At 46.9% G+C, this 16,702-nt stretch overlaps 2 protein-coding genes and 1 long non-coding RNA gene across 17 annotated transcripts in view; 2 read left to right on the top strand and 1 right to left on the bottom strand.

The window, feature by feature from the left end:
- ASAP2 (ArfGAP with SH3 domain, ankyrin repeat and PH domain 2) overlaps positions 1-3,752 on the top strand; it is a 174,023-nt gene extending 170,271 nt beyond the window's left edge. For all 9 annotated transcript variants that reach the window (XM_045447775.1, XM_045447774.1, XM_045447773.1 and 6 more), the window contains one exon: positions 1,164-3,752. In XM_045447775.1, the coding sequence (XP_045303731.1) occupies positions 1,164-1,238 (75 nt within the window). In that variant the 3' untranslated portion in view covers positions 1,239-3,752. The remainder of the gene's footprint in view (positions 1-1,163) is intronic.
- On the bottom strand, positions 2,670-16,665 carry ITGB1BP1 (integrin subunit beta 1 binding protein 1). 7 transcript variants are annotated; one of them, XM_045447786.1, is made up of 8 exons: positions 16,521-16,658; positions 13,317-13,426; positions 12,162-12,266; positions 9,722-9,800; positions 8,243-8,379; positions 5,517-5,609; positions 4,842-4,991; positions 2,670-4,361 (listed from the first exon to the last, which is right to left on the bottom strand). In XM_045447786.1, exons 3-8 carry the CDS (start codon positions 12,231-12,233, stop codon positions 4,290-4,292), a joined length of 603 nt encoding a protein of 200 aa, XP_045303742.1. In that variant the 5' UTR covers positions 12,234-12,266; positions 13,317-13,426; positions 16,521-16,658; the 3' UTR covers positions 2,670-4,289. The 7 variants fall into 7 exon arrangements, with proteins under 7 accessions (XP_045303742.1, XP_045303747.1, XP_045303743.1 ...); XM_045447791.1 differs by lacking the exon at positions 16,521-16,658 and adding an exon at positions 16,437-16,458; XM_045447787.1 differs by lacking the exon at positions 16,521-16,658 and adding an exon at positions 16,289-16,413.
- LOC123581629 lies at positions 12,447-12,690 on the top strand. The gene is made up of 2 exons (XR_006703874.1): positions 12,447-12,520; positions 12,595-12,690. It is a non-coding gene; the product is annotated as an uncharacterized LOC123581629 (long non-coding RNA).
- Positions 16,666-16,702: the final 37 nt, after the last annotated feature.

Here is a 16,702-nt window from a genome sequence, read left to right as displayed (position 1 = left end):
CCGCGTCGCAAAGCCTCTGTTCCTGAGCTGCTGCCGTGTGGCCGGCCTGCGCCCGCAGTGTGGGGACCTGAGCTGACTCCCTCCCGACTGCCCCCAGCCCCCAGCGCTTTCACACTCGTGTCCAACCCGGCACCAGGGTGGGGCCCCAGCCGGACAGTAGGCTTAGCCCTCTGGAAAATACCTGTTCATTTCAGAACCTGTGGAAAATACAGAAAGGTATAAAGAAGGAAATGCTGCCCATACTCTCAGCCAAGTCTCGTCAGTTGTATTAGGGCGATTTTCTTTTAGACTTTTACTTATCTCCATAATTTACCTTGTTCTTACTTGGTGTAGAACTTCTATAATTTACCCAGAGTGAAAAGAAGTGAATCTGTCGCAGCCTTCGGTAAATGCTTGACTACATTTGAATAGAACCAACCACACGTTTGCCACTTTCTGGGACTTTGTAACTCACAAGCTTCTGACACTCAGTTTCTTCATTAAACAAAACAAAACAAAACATAAAGGCAATTGGGGGCAGTAGTCAGCCGTCCTGCCTGCCCCCCAAGAACGCCAGGGCCCTGGGGACTGTGCTTCTGGGCCGACACCTGGCCCACCGGTAATAGTCTTGCTTGCACGGCCGGCATACCCCACAGTTGACCCTTGAACAACGTGGGTGTGAACTGCATGGGTCCACTTACGTGGGGAGTTTTTCTGTGTAAATGCAGTATAGCAAGCACTTAAACGTATTCTTTACTCCTTATGATTTTCTTAACATTTTTTCTCTCTAGCTTCATTGTAAGAACACAGTATATTTGACACCTTTCATATTGAAAATACGTGTTAACTTACCATGTATGTTACCTGGAAGGCTTCTGGTCAACAGGTTTACTAATAGCAAAGATTTGGGGGAGTCAGAAGTCATAGGTGGGTTTTCAGCTTGGAGGGGGGTGGCTGTGGCACTTCTAACCACCCCCCACCCCATGTTAAGGGTCAACTATATTTGAAACATGAGTGGAAGAAAAGAGGAAAAACAGTTTAGATGTCTGACCCAAGTAATTCTTTCTCAGAAGAAATTCTTCGGAACAAATCTTCCCTTTTTTTTCTCCAAATGCTATATAATGTCCTTCGAAGGTTCCAACATTTAGAATTTTTATAACCGCCTGAACTTTTGTTCATTTCAGATCGGCCACATTGACGGAGATCCCAGTCGCAAAGGAGCATTTCCTGTATCATTTGTGCACTTTATTGCTGACTGAATTGCTACTGAACAAAAAAACACTTCTTTTAACGCTCGTTATGTTCCTGTTTTGTTATTGGTACCAAAACTCTTGCCAGAATGACCCGTTTCATGAAATGTATTGTACGGTAGCCCACTTTCTCGAACACCGCTCTTCTGTTTTACAAACTCAAAGGCAACTTTATGTGTATAAATGAATTGTTTTTATAATTTGTGGTTTTCATGAAATACTGCCATACTTTTATTAGGAAAAACTGAATTTCCTAAAAGGTGAACTGAGAAGTTATTTTAACTACATAATCGAGACCCTCAATCTACAGATTTAGCTGAACCTAAAAGTTTGAGGATTAGAAATTCTTCAGCTTCCCTTGGCCTGCTTCTAGAGTCGGTCACTACAGTTGTCTTAGGTTGGTAAACTTGCTTTAGAAGTAGCCCAGTCCTGGACTGTCTAGAAGAAATGCTATCAGTTCACCTTTAAAGACTTTTTTTTTTTTTTTTTTTTTAAAGAAACCTTTAAAGAGTTCCTTTGAAATCCACCCAAGGCTTAGCTAAAGCAACTTGGAAATTTACACCTTAGCGTTGTACTTTCCAGCCCTCATCTGTGAGGTTGCAACTATCACTGTATTCTGCATGTGCGTGTAGCCTGTTGTGAACAATCCTGCTTAACCAAACTACCCGTGGTTTATTACGGCATATGGTCATAGCAGTTAATTCAGTTCCACGTTAGAGAAAACTGCATTTCCTGAATTTGGTTGAAAACTAAGGATGATGGATTGCAAAACAGTCCTTTAAACTAGTCTATATGCTTTAGGTGTCTTGGAACTTGCCTTCTTGACCCTCCTCCGTCACCCAGCTCGAGTACCGTGGCGCAGACCCCACTGTGTTCACACACACTTGCTGTTTCCTGTTGAGTGTACCACTGCCTTCCCTCTCCGGCTCCCCAAGAATGTTTACGCAATTTAGTGGCTTGTATTTATATACTATACCAACAGGAATGGTAGTTATACTGTCTTGAAATTGAATCTGTCCATTTGTAATCAAGAGCATATCCGAAATTTGTAGGTCCCGGGTAATACTCCTGAACAGACATCCCACTGTCACTGCTAAAATCCATCACGTCATTCTTACTGGGGGTGGGGGGATTAGGTTGTGTATGACAAACCAAAATTCATGAGTTTAACGAACTTGATTATCATACCTCTATTTAGTAATTGTGAGTATAAGATTCATGATAGGAATATTGGACATTGTGGCACTCTCTGAAAATATATAGGCCTATAATGCCCACTCGGATTTTGACCAGAAGTGAAGGGATAAGCTTAGGTCTAGGCTTGGAAAGCGAGGCAGCGATGTTTTCATCGCACGGTTACGATGGTACATTTGATCGGAGCAGCCTGTCTTTATTAGGCAAGACTCTTGTGAGTGCAGAGCTTTTTTTTTTTTTTTTTTTTTATTAATTGCATTCTACTTTTTATTGTTTTTATAAAGGAAAACAGAACAAACTGGAATGTTTTATGATGTGGTGTGGCAACTGCTTTTTGCCTTTCAAAGTTCCGGGTAAAAATGTTAGATCTGTCATTAAATTTGGTTGGGTTTTTGGTGGTTTTTTTTTTGTTTGTTTTTGTTTGTTTTTGGTTTTGTTTTGTTTTTAAAGCACTACATGTATTTTCACTAATTGTTCATTTCTGTCGTTTGAACCCTTCATTTGGTTAATCCCTCATAGATTTAAGAAAGTAAACAGGTATATTTTGCACAGTGCACTTCTTCTGTATATTTTAACACAGTCCTTTTGCATTCGTGTCTTATAATCAGCCTTTTGACTACTTGGTGCCAGCTTTATAAGGAATTAAAGTTGATTCTCACTGACATTCAGACACCAGTCCCAAACTAACCTATCAGGTTCACTGGTACAGAAATATCTAGGAAATATTTTTTCCACTCGGCAATTTGGTGGTGCTATTGTGCAGTCGTTAACATTACTCTTGCCAGAGGAGAAATTCTAGTACCTTCCCTGCTAACATCCTTTCCTAGTTCTTTGCTCTTTGCAAATCAAAAAACAACCTGAGAGAAAGGAAAACATTGTAGATATCTATTTATATTTGAAGTTGACGCTTCACGAACGTAGCTGCGGGACGCTGGCATGTCGTGTGCCGTTTTCCATCAGACGCGACTTCGAGGGATGAGGCCCCACACGTGCACAGACTCCCAGCTCCCGTGTGGTCTGCTGAGGGGTGGATGGTGTGGCATGCAGCTCGGAACGCTACCTGAGACAATGATACTCCGTTCATTCGCTTGATTGCTCTGATCTGGTTGCAGCGCAACTGTATATATTGTATAACCTAAATCAATTCTTATTTTCGTTGTCCTTAATGCAGTGATTTATAATTAGAGCATGTTCAGTAAGTTGGCTCTTCCCGCAAACTAGTCATTTGACTGGAAAAAAATAAAACACCTGTAAATGGACATAGTGTTATTTTTAATGTTTTTAATCCTTTAAGCATTGCATATTAAAATGGTCCTTTAGAAAAACCCACCAGCCTCCTGTACATGAGATTCTTTCTGTGCTGTTTAACACGCGCGGTGATCTCTTGTCTGGGAACGCCGAGGTCGATGCTTTGGTTTCCGAGCACGTCCTCCTGACGGTGCACCTTCACGGTCTTACTTTTTGTGTCGTGAGCTGGCAGCGCTGCGTCGCTGTTCCAGACCAGGTGACCGGCGCTCCCAGCCGGCGGGGGGCCCACGTGCCGCCCCGGGGGACGGTACGTGACCTCCGTGGAAAGCGCTCCGTGCTCGCCACTCACTGAGGGCACTTCTGTGACGCTTAGGTGTTAAGCTCATTTGTGTTTAAAAGCGAGAGGGGAGGTTTCTTTTTTAGTCGCAGAAAGCGGACAACCTCGTTGAGAGTTAACTCACCGTAATAAGACACATTTTAATAGAAAAGCAAATGATCAGTATGTTACACACCGCATTTCTTCGCTTTCACCACTTCCTACTCCCATAATAGCTCAACCCTGCAGACTGAAAACCACCGAACTCCCACACGAAGTCAGCTTCCACTTGATTGCAGAATTCAGGATTTCTCAGATGTTAATACGGAGTCAAAAGCGGTGGATAAAACTTTGCAGATGGCTTGTGCTTGCTCCTATATTAAGTGAAAAAGATAGAGTAAGAGACTCTGTCCATCTCTTCCTGAATTTAATTTGAGCAGCAGAGATACAAATCGGACCCTCTTAACACCTCTCCTAAACCTGCAAGTGTCATGTGCCCCCTTCCTGCGTGCCTTTAGAGAAGCATGCGTGGTAACTTGAACTTGGCCTTTGGGAGGGACCTTGATGAGTCCGGAAGACAACAGGGACAGAACAGGAGGGGCTTCTGCTCAGGAGGGCGCACCGCTTTGCCCACCGGCCTTGTGACAGCCCCCACCTCGAGATCCCCGCCGGACAACTGCCCGCCCGTGGCAGGTCTAGCCAGCTGGCTGACCTGGGGCAGGTCACCCACACTACGCCAGGTGTCAGGCACGGTGGGTGGCATCTCTTCGGCCTCTGAGAAGACCGTAAGCACGCTGTGGTTTCACCGTCTCGTCTGATGAATGAGAGACTAAGCAAGCCAACTTGAACCTCACCAGGCTGTGGCACTGATAAACCCAGAGGCTGTATTCCTCATTGCTGGCATCTGTGGTCTTCAGAGCCAGCAAGCTTCTTCCTGCCCCCAGACCATCATCGTAACACACCATCCGGATGATTAAATACAGAGCGTGCCGATGCAGGACATCCTACGGAAGTCAGGAGAAGGCAAGACGGTGACTGTGTTACGGATGTTTTACGTACTTAATTTTCCATGCAGAATCATGAGGCTTTACACAGACAGCATGGCTATGGATCTGGCAGAAAACAGTTATATAGGCTTTTCACCCAAACGGACATTCCAGAATGTTCAGTTAATGGGGCAGTTTGCCTTGAGGGTTATCCCTTCCTACTTAAAATTCCAGAAAGACAGGAATAAGATCTGAGTTCATGAGACTCTTCTCTATGCCAGGCTTCCAAGCTGACATCTGCCGTGAGCTGGCATGAGATCCTAAGTTAAAAACGCATTAGGGGCCAGCAGTGCGGGGTGCTGGTGGGGCCCTACCATACAGGAGGAGCAAAAGGGGGTCTCCGTTACCTCTAAGAAATCAGTCATTTTTTTAAGACCAGCTGCCAGGAACATTTACCAACCAACAATTCCGCAAACAGCAGACAAAACTACAAGTGGCCCCTTCCCAGCCTGCCTCCCAGATTCTCTAAGAAATATTACTTACATACTGATCTGATGTTGACACTTTTATACCATACTTCGAAACTCCCATAATAAATTCTTCCTCCAGAGGAACGAAAGGCAACTTTCCATCTTGCTTTAAAGTAAAAATAAATTACATGGTCTACATTAACAATTATGTCACATTCCTTAAATCTCATTAGTCAAGTTTAGCTTCTGGCCATCACAAACCCAAACCCTTTTAAGAATGCGGGGTACACAAGGGGCGCCTGGGTGGCTCAGTCAGTTGAGCGTCCGACTTCGGCTCAGGTCACGATCTCACGGTGAGTTCCCGCCCCGCATCGGGCTCTGTGCTGACAGCTCGGCGCCTGGAGCCTGCTTTGGATTCTGTGTCTCCCTCTCTCTCTGCCCCTTCCCCACCTGGGTTCTGTCTCTGTCTCTCAAAACAAAATAAATATTAAAAAAAAAAAAAGAATGCAGGGTACACAGTAGCCTGGCAAGAATCGTTCTCCAAAGAGGCAGAAGAAAAACTCACCAGGATTTTGTTCTGTTTTCACAGTTCACAGAGCTGAGCAAAATTCACATCCATTTGTCTTGACGTTAATAATTTCAGTTATAAACAAAACATTTCTCACAGGTCCCAGGGACGCTTAAACATTTACATCAGAAAAATAAAGCTATTGGGGCACCTGGGTGGCTCAGTAGATTAAGTGTCTGACTTCAGCTCAGGTCATGATCTCATGGTTTGTGAGTTCAAGCCCTCATCAGGCTCTCTGCTGTCAGCACGGAGCCTGCTTCAGATCCTCTGTCCCCCTCTCTCTGCCGCTCCCCCGCCTGCATGCACACGCTCTCTCAAAAATAAACACTAAAAAAAAAAAGTATTTGGATCGTAAATCTATGTTTTTAAGTTTATTTTGAGAGAACGTGCGTGTGTGTGAGAGTGGGGGAGAGGGGGAGAAAAATCCCAAGCAGGCTCCACACTGTCAGCGCAGAGCCCAATGTGGGGCTCGAACTCATGAACTGCAAGGTCATGACCCACGCTGAAATCAAGAGTTGGATGCCCAACCAACTGAGCCATTCAGGTGCCCCTAAAGGTATTTAGATCTGAAAATACTCCAAGCTTATGCTGATGGCAGCACATGAAACCACCAGGAAACAGCTGCAGGAAGCACGTTTCAAAGCCACTTTACACCCTTCCCAGCTGTTAGGTAGGTCTGGGTCCCCCCCGCCACGTCCCAGGGCTTTGAGCTTGATGAGCAGATGACACCTGATGGTTTCCCTAGCAGATTATCCAGTCCTATCCTAAGTCAGAATACTGCCTGACTTGTCTTCTGCCCAACTAACAAGATAGCGTTGGCATTCAGTAGATGTTCCGTGCCGTAAACGTTTGTGTGGAAACATTCGCCTACTCTAATGAAATTCTGATAAAGAAGCTATGTCTGCATGCCTCCATTCTTGGCTCCTCGCATGGTTCTAGTAACCTCCTGCCAGGGACCTCTCACCGTGGGCTTCCAGCATGTCAAGAATCAAAAGATGGGATAATAGCAATGCTATTGTCACTGATGGAATTTTGACAAGCCCGGGGTGATCTGAGAAATTTAGCGGTCCTTATCAGAATGAAAATAATCCGAGTCCACTTCTGGGGGGAACATTAGCCATCCTTCAGTACGATACTCAGACCGGTTGTTGCTTGCACACTTTTGCAATGACCGTATCCCAAACTGAACGCTGGGGTGCTAACTGTATCAGTCCAGACTACCAAGAGGTCTCTGTTAGATGGCAAATTAGATTGGCTTATTCCCGTCAGACAGAAGAGACTTCCTGTGCTTTCCTGAGGATGTGACTTTGTATCTAATGATCCCATTCTCCATGATTTACCAGACCAAACATCCCTAGAGTAACCAGCACTCTCTGAACTGACAGAGGAATCTTCCACTGTGGGAATATCCCTTTGTTAAACACAAAGACCTGTGGCTCCATTTTGTGGAAATTCAGGAAGCAATTTAAGTCTTTTGGTTCGTCCACTTCCACACTGGTAAGGGCACAGGTCTTACAGTATTTTATGCACTAACTGTACATCTTTGATTTATCTTAATTTTTATTCTTAATTTTCCTTCATAATTATTTTGTCTAAATCTTCTTGACTAGGGTATGTTTTGTTTTGTTTTTTAATTTGAGAGAGAGTGTGCAAGCAGGAGAGAGGGGCACAGGGAGAGAGAGAACCTTAAACAGTCTCCACATTTAGCATGAAGCCCAACATGGGGCTCGATCCTACAACTCTGGGATCATGACCCGAACCGAAATCAAGAGTTGGATATTCAACCAACTGAGCTACCCAGGCACCCCACTGACTGGGATGTTTTTGAAACCCACTTCACCTCAATTCTTGTTGCAAACAGGGTATTCATTGATAGGTCAACACCACTATGAGTTAGATTATTCAAAGAGCTGTAACTAGTTCAACGGAAATACAGTAAGGCTTGCCAGACTGTTTGAAAAGACAAACTTACGGTGTGTAACCAGTCACGGCACTCAGCTCCTCATTTAAATGAGGAGCTCAGTCAGCCCCAAGAACGTAAAAAGTGCTGTTTTTTGAAGGAAAGAACTGTCCCTGTTCCCTTGAGACTCTGTCCTACATACCTTGTACCACCTATAACCACAGTGCTCAGTAAACATTGTAACAGTGATAAAAGCATGGCACATTTTCTCCAAAGTCATGAATTTATTCCCTAGAATGTTCTAACATTATTATTATTTTTTTTTTTTTACCTGGGCAACATCTATATAATTTATCAGGTCTAGGGGCCCTTCAAGACTTTTCCCTTCAGAGAATTTCAGTTTCTCAATGGCACCAACATATTTTATTCGAAATTCTGCACAGGTATCTGAAGTGTTATTGCTTTGTCCTAAAGGTGAAAGAAAAATTGTTAATGGTAAGACTTCAAAAGAAATATCTGCGTCACAGGGTATCCTCAACCCCTTTGCAAATAAAAAACAGACTGTCATCAGAACTTCACCATTAATGAAAATAAAAAACTTTTAATGCAAAATTATTTGAAGTAATAGGAAAGAACTTGGAATTTCACTAACCGTTTCCTCAGTGACTCATAATACACTAAACATAAAAATCTCAACAGGAATAAACCAAAACACAGGAGAAAAATAAATTGTCAACTAGATAATGATTGGGTACCTTCATGATACGTTAAAATATTTAGAGTTTTTTTGGTTTGTTCTTCCTCTTTACCATATTAACTATTAATTTGCTTTCCCCATTCAGCAAATCTGGTCTACCTCTAACGGTCAAAAAAAAAAAAAGAAAAAAAAGAAAAACCGCAATTTTTTTTTTCATGTAGATGGAATAACGCCAGACAGGAAGTCCCTTAACATTAACAGATGTTATGTTACACGACAGATGGCATCAGGCTGCAGAACCGTGTGGGCTGGAAGGTCTAGCCAGTCCCAAAATGATCACAAAGCACTACGTAATCTTCCACGTTAAAGGAATACTACGTGGTTACTTTTAGGTTATGTTTATGTAGAAAAAGATGCCCACGTTTCTAATGTTTTTAAGACATCTGGAAGTAAAAACAATAGACCTTACGCTACCATAAGCTCTTTTACATCATATGGTTCCTGCCTTCATCCCACCCCTCTGCCATCCCCACTTTCATAGATCGATTAGTCTCTGATCCCGAAGGGAAAAGTAGAAAGAGTGTAGACAAAATATATATATATATTTTTTTATATTTCCAGTTAGACTCTAGCCGTTTATTGGCCTGGATGAGAAGGTACCTTTTGATTTCTCAGGAGCTACTAATTTCAGGTGGCTGCGTAAATGTTTTGGAGACTGACAGATGCTACCCTTCCAACAGCAAGATGTTTCTCCCACGGCCCTCAAACAAGGTCATTCCAATAGAACTCACGCTTTGCCACCCCATGTCCTGAAAAGCTGTTTTGAAACCCCTAAATCGTTACCATGCTATTTTTCACGCGTGTTTGCTCTAGAAGCCATGACGAGCAGATCGCCCACGTGTGCCAACACCACCAAGGCAGTGGCTTTCGCCAGCCATTTCAACCCACGTCCCACCAGATCTTGGGCCATTTCCAAACTCTTGTCCAAAATGGCAGAGGAGAAAAAAAACACACAAAAAAAGCCCAGCGCACAAGGATTTGTTGTGCTACCCCGGTAACACTCTGTGAACACCGGTTAAAAGCCTTAATAAGTGGCCCAACTCTTCTCCGTACCTGAGCTTTTGGTAGAATCTGTATCGAGGCTGGCCACAGTGCTGGATCGTGAGAGCCCCCCAAGGCTGGAGTCTACAGACTGACAAATAACACAACAAAAATGGAAACAGAATTAGAAGCACTGTCTTCTCTCAAATCCTCTAACAAACACTCACATTACTTTTTTTTTTTTTTTTTTTCAACGTTTATTTATTTTTGGGACAGAGAGAGACACAGCATGAACGGGGGAAGGGCAGAGAGAGAGGGAGACACAGAATTGGAAACAGGCTCCAGGCTCTGAGCCATCAGCCCAGAGCCCGACGCGGGGCTCGAACTCACGGACCGCGAGATCGTGACCTGGCTGAAGTCGGACGCTTAACCGACTGCGCCACCCAGGCGCCCCTCAAATTACTTCTTATAGTTGAATCAACACATACAAAAGCAGGTCGACTATTCAGGCAGGTCGAATGTGACAGATTGTTCTAAAGACAAATTCTATAGCAAACTTCAAAAAACAGGTAGTCCCCAACTGCTCCTACCATAACAGCATCAGATAAACACGGTGTGGACATTCCCAGTATAAACCACAGCCGTTAACCCGCCTCCTTGTAAGATACCTGGTAGTTAGGTCATTGTGTGAAAATCTACGCCTTGCTTTCACTTAGTTTCCACTGACCCCAAAAAGAACCCGGTGCAGAAAGCAGGCAGGGAGCATGATCCCGTATCATAAATGAGCAAAGATACCCAGCGGGGTGAAGTGATTCGCCCACGGTTACATCTAGAAAATACCCCAGACTTCCAGTCGAGGCCTAATCCCCGTTCCCGCGCCTCTGCAATTACTCTGACGAGGACGTGGCTCACGCGGTCACGCACAGGCCGACCGGCAACCAGAGCACAATTCTCAATGTGAACTGCAGAGAAAACTCAATGAAACTGTTAAGCAAAACACAAAGCATCATCCATGTTAGCGTGGTCTGTTCTATAGAATCGTACCCTGGATAGGCTTCATTTCGTTAGAAATGGCGTTCCGTGGAAATTCCTGATTCAAAAAATTAGCCACTGTTTTTCACCTCAAATCAAAGTGAGATTTTAAAAGTACAACGTACTCATATTTTTTCCGTGTTCGAGAAGTGAAATCGAGAGGAATACAAAACTGTTTCAGGCCTTATATATGTTTTTTCCCTTTTCCCGTCGTGGCGGCTTCTTAGGGCAGAACGTACAATGAGAACAGAGCTCTAGGCACAGAGACGTTCACCGTAACGTTCCGTGTGGGACTGAAAACTGGAAAGAGCGTACACACTCAGGGTGGGGGGAAGGCAGCTGGAACTGAGATGTTGTTACAACCGCCACAGGGCGGGCGGTCACCATCATCTTGGGGCTCAGGCCCTCACTCCACGGCAGGTGGCCCCTTCCACACCTCTCCGGGCCCCACCGGCCACCTCAAAGAACCCGTGGCCCGGAACCAACATCTCAGGCCATTAGCAGGTTCCCTCTGGAGTCTGCAAAATCCGAGCTCCGGTCTTGCTCTGCCCGAGCAGGTCAAGGCCCCTTTATCCGCTCTCTCATCGAGAGAACGACACTGGGCCGGACCAGATGCCCAGGCTGGGGGCCCCACACAAGGGCTGCAGAGTTAACAGCGGGAAGCTTCTCGACCAGCCTCAGTTCAAAACCCTTCAGGGAAACGGTCGATTTTTCCCACTCTCGGGCAGGATTCCGAAAGACGTCAAATTCCTGTGCCTCTGGCTAGAAGCCCACCGGCTCAGTGAGACTCCCAGGTGGCCGTCACGGGGTCTTCCGCCACCGAGGTGTGGCCGCACAGGCTAGCGCAGGGCTCACCTCCCCGGGGGCGGGCACCTGCCCACGTGGTGCCGCGGGTTCCTCTCCCACCCCACCGCGTGCCAGCACTGAGCACACTCGTCTCTTTCGAACTGAGAGCTCGGGAGGGGGTGGAAAGGGTGGCAGTGAAACCGAGAAACACAGGCCGGTCCCGGGACGGGGACTCAGGCCTCTGAGGCCCCTTTACAAACCACATTCTCACTTTCTCCAGAGCCCTAAACGTGGCATTTGCCTCACCATCCACCTAGCTCAGCGGTAAGTGAACAGAACTACAGTTACATACACACAACCACCGATCCCAGAATTCGAGAGCTCCGGCCCCCCGACTGCCTGCAATTTCTATCATGTAAAATGCTGCAAAATCAGTGTTTCACTGAGACCGTTCACCCGTCCTCTGTCCCAGCTGGGTTCGGGCATGGAAGAATCTCGGCAGATCTCCACAACAGAACGGAGTTAAATCGAGCGCGGGATGATGCGTCTCTGGCACCAACAATGGATGTGAAGACGCGCCTAGTCCGAAAAACACCGGCAGCTGTGCCGCGGTTGGTACCTTCGTGCGGTGCCAGTGAGGACAGACAAGATTCTCCCCGCTTTAGGATTCTGTTCCTACGTCCGCTCCCCCTACCTTGCTCTTAGTACTGATTTCACTGCTCTGGGAACTGCTGCTACTGTGCCGTTTTTTGCCTTTCCGAAACATTTTTCACCGTCGCTCGATACAGAGGAGCTCCCCCTGGAAGGACAAACGGTAGTTAGTCACGGCAGGAGAAATAACCTCCCATCACTTTATGCATCGCAGGAATAAAGATCACCAATTCCTTCTGGGTCCTCTCACCGGAAACGAATATTCTCCTTCGACCACAGAAGTCAGAGGCTGCTGTTTTGTTCTTTTTTTCTTTTTAAGTTTGAAAAATCTGACGCAATGAACCAGAAGGACAGTAAACCTTCCTGGCCTATCCAGGGGCGTGAGAAGCATCGTTCTCAGGAGTGACACACACACACACACACACACACACACACACACACACACACAGGGGCGTGAGAAGCATCGTTCTCAGGAGTGACACACACACACACACACACACACACACACACACACACATCTACTCCTCAAAACACTCAAGTGCCTCACCGCTCTTTAATCAGTTCAAGACCTTAGTAAAACATGTGACGTATTAGCTGACCAACCAAGGCACTGAGATTCAGCTGCTGTCTCAGGGTCACATCCTGTGAATGGTCGGGCTTAGAACGGAAGCCCAGAAATGTGCACTTTTCTCCAGGTCTGGAGCGAATTTTAAGAAAAAACTGACATAAAAACATTCCAAGGTGCCAGCTCTCCCCTCCGCACTCTCGTGAGGCCAGGGAAGGAGGCGGCCTTGAGTCTTCCAGAGTCAGTCTTGGATATATCTTTGTCTTAGGTAATAATTAACGCCTTGGAAGTAAAATTTATACTTGCCTGTTTCACAGGGCACATCTATTACAGTTGAAAAATTGCTAAGTAACCTGCATGGCAATGCTTCATAGTTCACATGCTTCCAAATGCATCATGTCACTGTTCTCACAGCAACCTGGTGACACATTCATTTGCTCCAGATGTCATTTTAAGGGTTTCCCTCATCTGTGCCGCATATTATGCTGGGGGCTTATAGAAGGTAGGTTATAATCTGCATTTCATAGATGAGGGAACTGTGACCCATCTTTCAGGAGGATTTATGAGTAAGATAACATAACCAATTTTTACTAAGGACTGGATCCTACCAAGGGAACAAGGGAATCTGCTTACGGTAGAACAAATACTATTTTATTGTCTTCAAAGCTCCCACAGACGGCCGTGTGCACAGAGAGCTTCCTGTCATTCCGACATGATCAGTTCTTTTCAGAAAAACAAGGTACCTGATGAAGGAACAAGAATGAATAAATCGTGGGGTGGTCACTGAATGTCCCTGCTCCCATGAGAAGTTTCTCCCACTCTATCTGGAGACCCCATCATGCTCAGGCCACTCACCAGTGTCTGTCCTTAGGCCACTTGCCCACGACTGAGTTCCAAGCTCAAGCTTTTTCACTAGCCCCATCATCCAACTTATTTCTACATTTTTGATTCATCTGTGGCGTAGCAAGAAAATCTGATTCATTCATTCATTCCTGGGTACCCAGTGAGCGCCTTTTAGATGCTGGGGATACAGCAGTGAATGAGACAGGTAAAGGCCCTGACCTCAGGGGGCCCATTCTCAGAAAGATGAGACAGACCAACAAGAAAACCAAATACACACACATTGTTAGGAAAGAACTGTTATGAGGGAAATGAAGGCAAGCTCAGGAGACGCAGCTGATGGAAGGAAGGGTGAGCACATTAGAAAAAGATGCTCCGAGGAAGTGAGCAATAAGGAGACGTGAAGAAGGAAAGGAGGGTGGCCGCACAGGTGCGGAGGAAAAGCAGTCTAGCAGAGAGCAGGGCAAGTGCAAAGGTCCTGAGGGCACATGTCTGCTGCCAGGAACAGCGAGAGGCCACCCTGGCTTTCACGGGAGCAGGAGGGAGAGGGACAGATGAACAGAAAGGTGCAAGGGGGCTTTGCAAACCACAACAAAAGTCTGGGGGTTAGGTTTAACAGCAAGACTCCAGAGGCTGTTAAAAGGCAGTCAAGTGATAGGATCAGACTTCTGTTTTAGAAAGATGACTGGCTGTGGGTAGAGAACTAGCTGCAGAAGGTGTAAATAAAAGAAGGGAGGCTAGCAGGCTACTGAAGATCATTTGCTGCCACCGATCACCTTGCATTCATGGGATGCTTTTCAGTAAGAACAAGATGGCAAGAGAGCCTTATTCCAAAGTCTGCACAAACTGGGTTAACCTAGCAGCATAAAGCACCATGTTAGCAGTCTCTGATAAGTCAAAATATTGCACAGCACATTTAAGGACATTATATCTTAAGTGTGTGTGTGTGTATGTTTCAATATACAACAATTTTAAATATGACTTTAAAATAAAATTTTATGCCATCCCTAGTGAAATCCTGAAACATCCCTTCAAGTCCCTGGAATACTGGAATGCTTTGGAAATCGGCACACTGGCACAATCACGCCTTTGCTGCTCCTTAAGACTTTCTTTCCACCGATTGAGAAGCTGAGGGAGGGAAAGGCACTTATTAAAGTCTTTGATATCTGCTGCTATTTTGATGCATGTTCTGAAGCAAATTATTCTTGTCTCTAAATTATTCACGCACACAAATGAGGCCAAAGATACAGATTGTCACTTGGATGTTCCAAACTTACCAAATGCAAAAAATGGCTGAAGCAAACGCTTCACCTTCCCTTCCGTATCTGCTCTGCTCCTCTCCTTTCCCTTTCAGTAAATTATTATTATTTCTGGTGGAAACCAGGAAGTCATCACCTCCGCAATGTCCTCCAAGCCCCACCTCCAATAAAATACTAAGATCTGCTGAATAAACCTCCTGAACCGTTGGCTCATCCACACCTCTAACAGGTGCACGCCATCACTAGCCCGCTGCTGGGTATAATCACTCTTTCATCACCTGATGAAAGCAGTGCATCCCCAACCCACAGCAAGACACAGATGCACAGAGTTTGGCGTGCGACTTAAGGAAGGAATTCATGTCCCAACGGGACTCCTTGCCACTTTAAAGCTACTACCAACCTCCAGCTAAAAAGATTTCTTTAAAACCCAAACCTGATGCCAGTAATGTGCTTAAAATCTTTCACTGGCTCTCCAAAGTTAGAGAGAGTGGCGTCAAAGCTCTTGGCCAGGACATGCAAGGTCCTCCGTGACGGGGGCTCCTATCCACCTCTCCAGTCTCGTCTTCCACGACCAGCTTCACAGGTTCATCTCGAAGGAACGCAAAGAGCCGGCACACAGCTCCCTGTTTCCATGCTTTGCTCCTGCCATTCTGTCTGCCTCAGACGCCCTTCCACCTTTTTATTCATTCAGCTAACTTTACTCACCTTTCAAGACTCTGTTCAGGCTTCTTCTTTACTAGAAAGGCTCCTTTGGACCTCCAGGTTGGGCTAAGGGACCGGCACTGCACAGCTTGAGCATATACACCCTGGTCATAGCACCAGCCGGCTATTGCCCACTTGGAACTATCTTACTTGGAACTCTCTCAACTGTGAGCTCCTCAAAGATGGGGGCTACGTATTTCATCTGTGTACCCAACGTCTGGCACAGACTGGCAAAGGACACGTTTAACGAACTGAAGAACCTTCTCCCAGATACCAATTTCCTGTCCTGAACACCTACCGTGTGCCGCCCAGTGCTGGGCGCTATACAAACCTGTAACCCTCCCTACTGACCAGCAAGGCTGCAGTATCACAGCCCCTTTGCAAATGAAGAAGCCAAAACTCTAAGCGTCTTGCCCCAGGTCGCTAGGCTAATAATGGGTGGGGCCAAGTTTGGAACCTAAGACAGACCCGACCGCCGAAGCTCTTTCCAGACCCCACCCTGCTTCCCACGTAGTCCGCACTGTTGTGTTGCGCCTGCCACGTGCAGGTGCGCAGGCTGAAAGCAAACAGGACAGACACCACGCCGGCCCTTCGCGGTGGGGGAAGGGGGCTGGAGCCGTGGAGAAACCAAGAGGAGCCGGCACAAAAAGACAGCGCTCCTCACGGCCCCACAAAGCGGAGTCCGACTCCGGAAGCAGCCCCGCGGAGGCTCCCTCTCCTGTCTCCGTGTCCGACGGGACCGATCCACACACGACACCTGCCGTCACAAGCGCTGCAGTCCCACCCCAAACAGGAACCTGGCACCTGGGGCACCGCATCCTCCCGCAGGCCCGGGCCTGCTCCTCCACTCCCGCCGCCCGCTCCGCGCCACCTGGGGACTTGGGTCCCCGACCCCGGGAAGGCGGGTCCCGGGGGAGACCGCAGCCCCCGCGGCCCCACCCATCCGCCCTACCGCGGGCCTCCCCGCCGGCACCGCCTTCGGGGCCCGCGTTCCCGGCCAGGCTCAGTCCGGGACCGGCCAGGGCCCGGCTCTCACCTCACAGCCTCGGGGCCGCCTGCGGTCGGGGTCAGACGCCCACAGCCCAGGCAGCGGACACTGGGGCAGCCACTCCAGTTCGAATTCCAGTGCCAGCTTTTCCGGCGCCCCTGACCCCGCCCGCCGGGCCCCGCCCCCGAGACGTCGCGCAGGCGCAGAACTGACCCCGCCCCAGGTTTCCG

The sequence above is a fragment of the Leopardus geoffroyi genome, chromosome A3 (assembly GCF_018350155.1).
Source record: "Leopardus geoffroyi isolate Oge1 chromosome A3, O.geoffroyi_Oge1_pat1.0, whole genome shotgun sequence".
In the NCBI taxonomy this organism is placed as follows: domain Eukaryota; kingdom Metazoa; phylum Chordata; class Mammalia; order Carnivora; family Felidae; genus Leopardus; species Leopardus geoffroyi.
Note: the sequence above shows the minus strand (reverse complement) of the source record. Positions and strands in the feature narration are given on the sequence as shown.

Excerpts from the sequence above, each read along its gene's own strand:
- ITGB1BP1 (XM_045447790.1), bottom strand. The coding sequence starts at position 12,233 with ATGTTTCGGAAAGGCAAAAAACGGCACAGTAGCAGCAGTTCCCAGAGC. Across the intron at positions 8,380-9,721 it reads AGATTCTACCAAAAGCTCAG|GACAAAGCAATAACACTTCA; the intron begins GTACGGAGAAGA and ends TTTCACCTTTAG. Across the intron at positions 5,610-8,242 it reads ATTATATAGATGTTGCCCAG|CAAGATGGAAAGTTGCCTTT; the intron begins GTAAAAAAAAAA and ends TTTACTTTAAAG.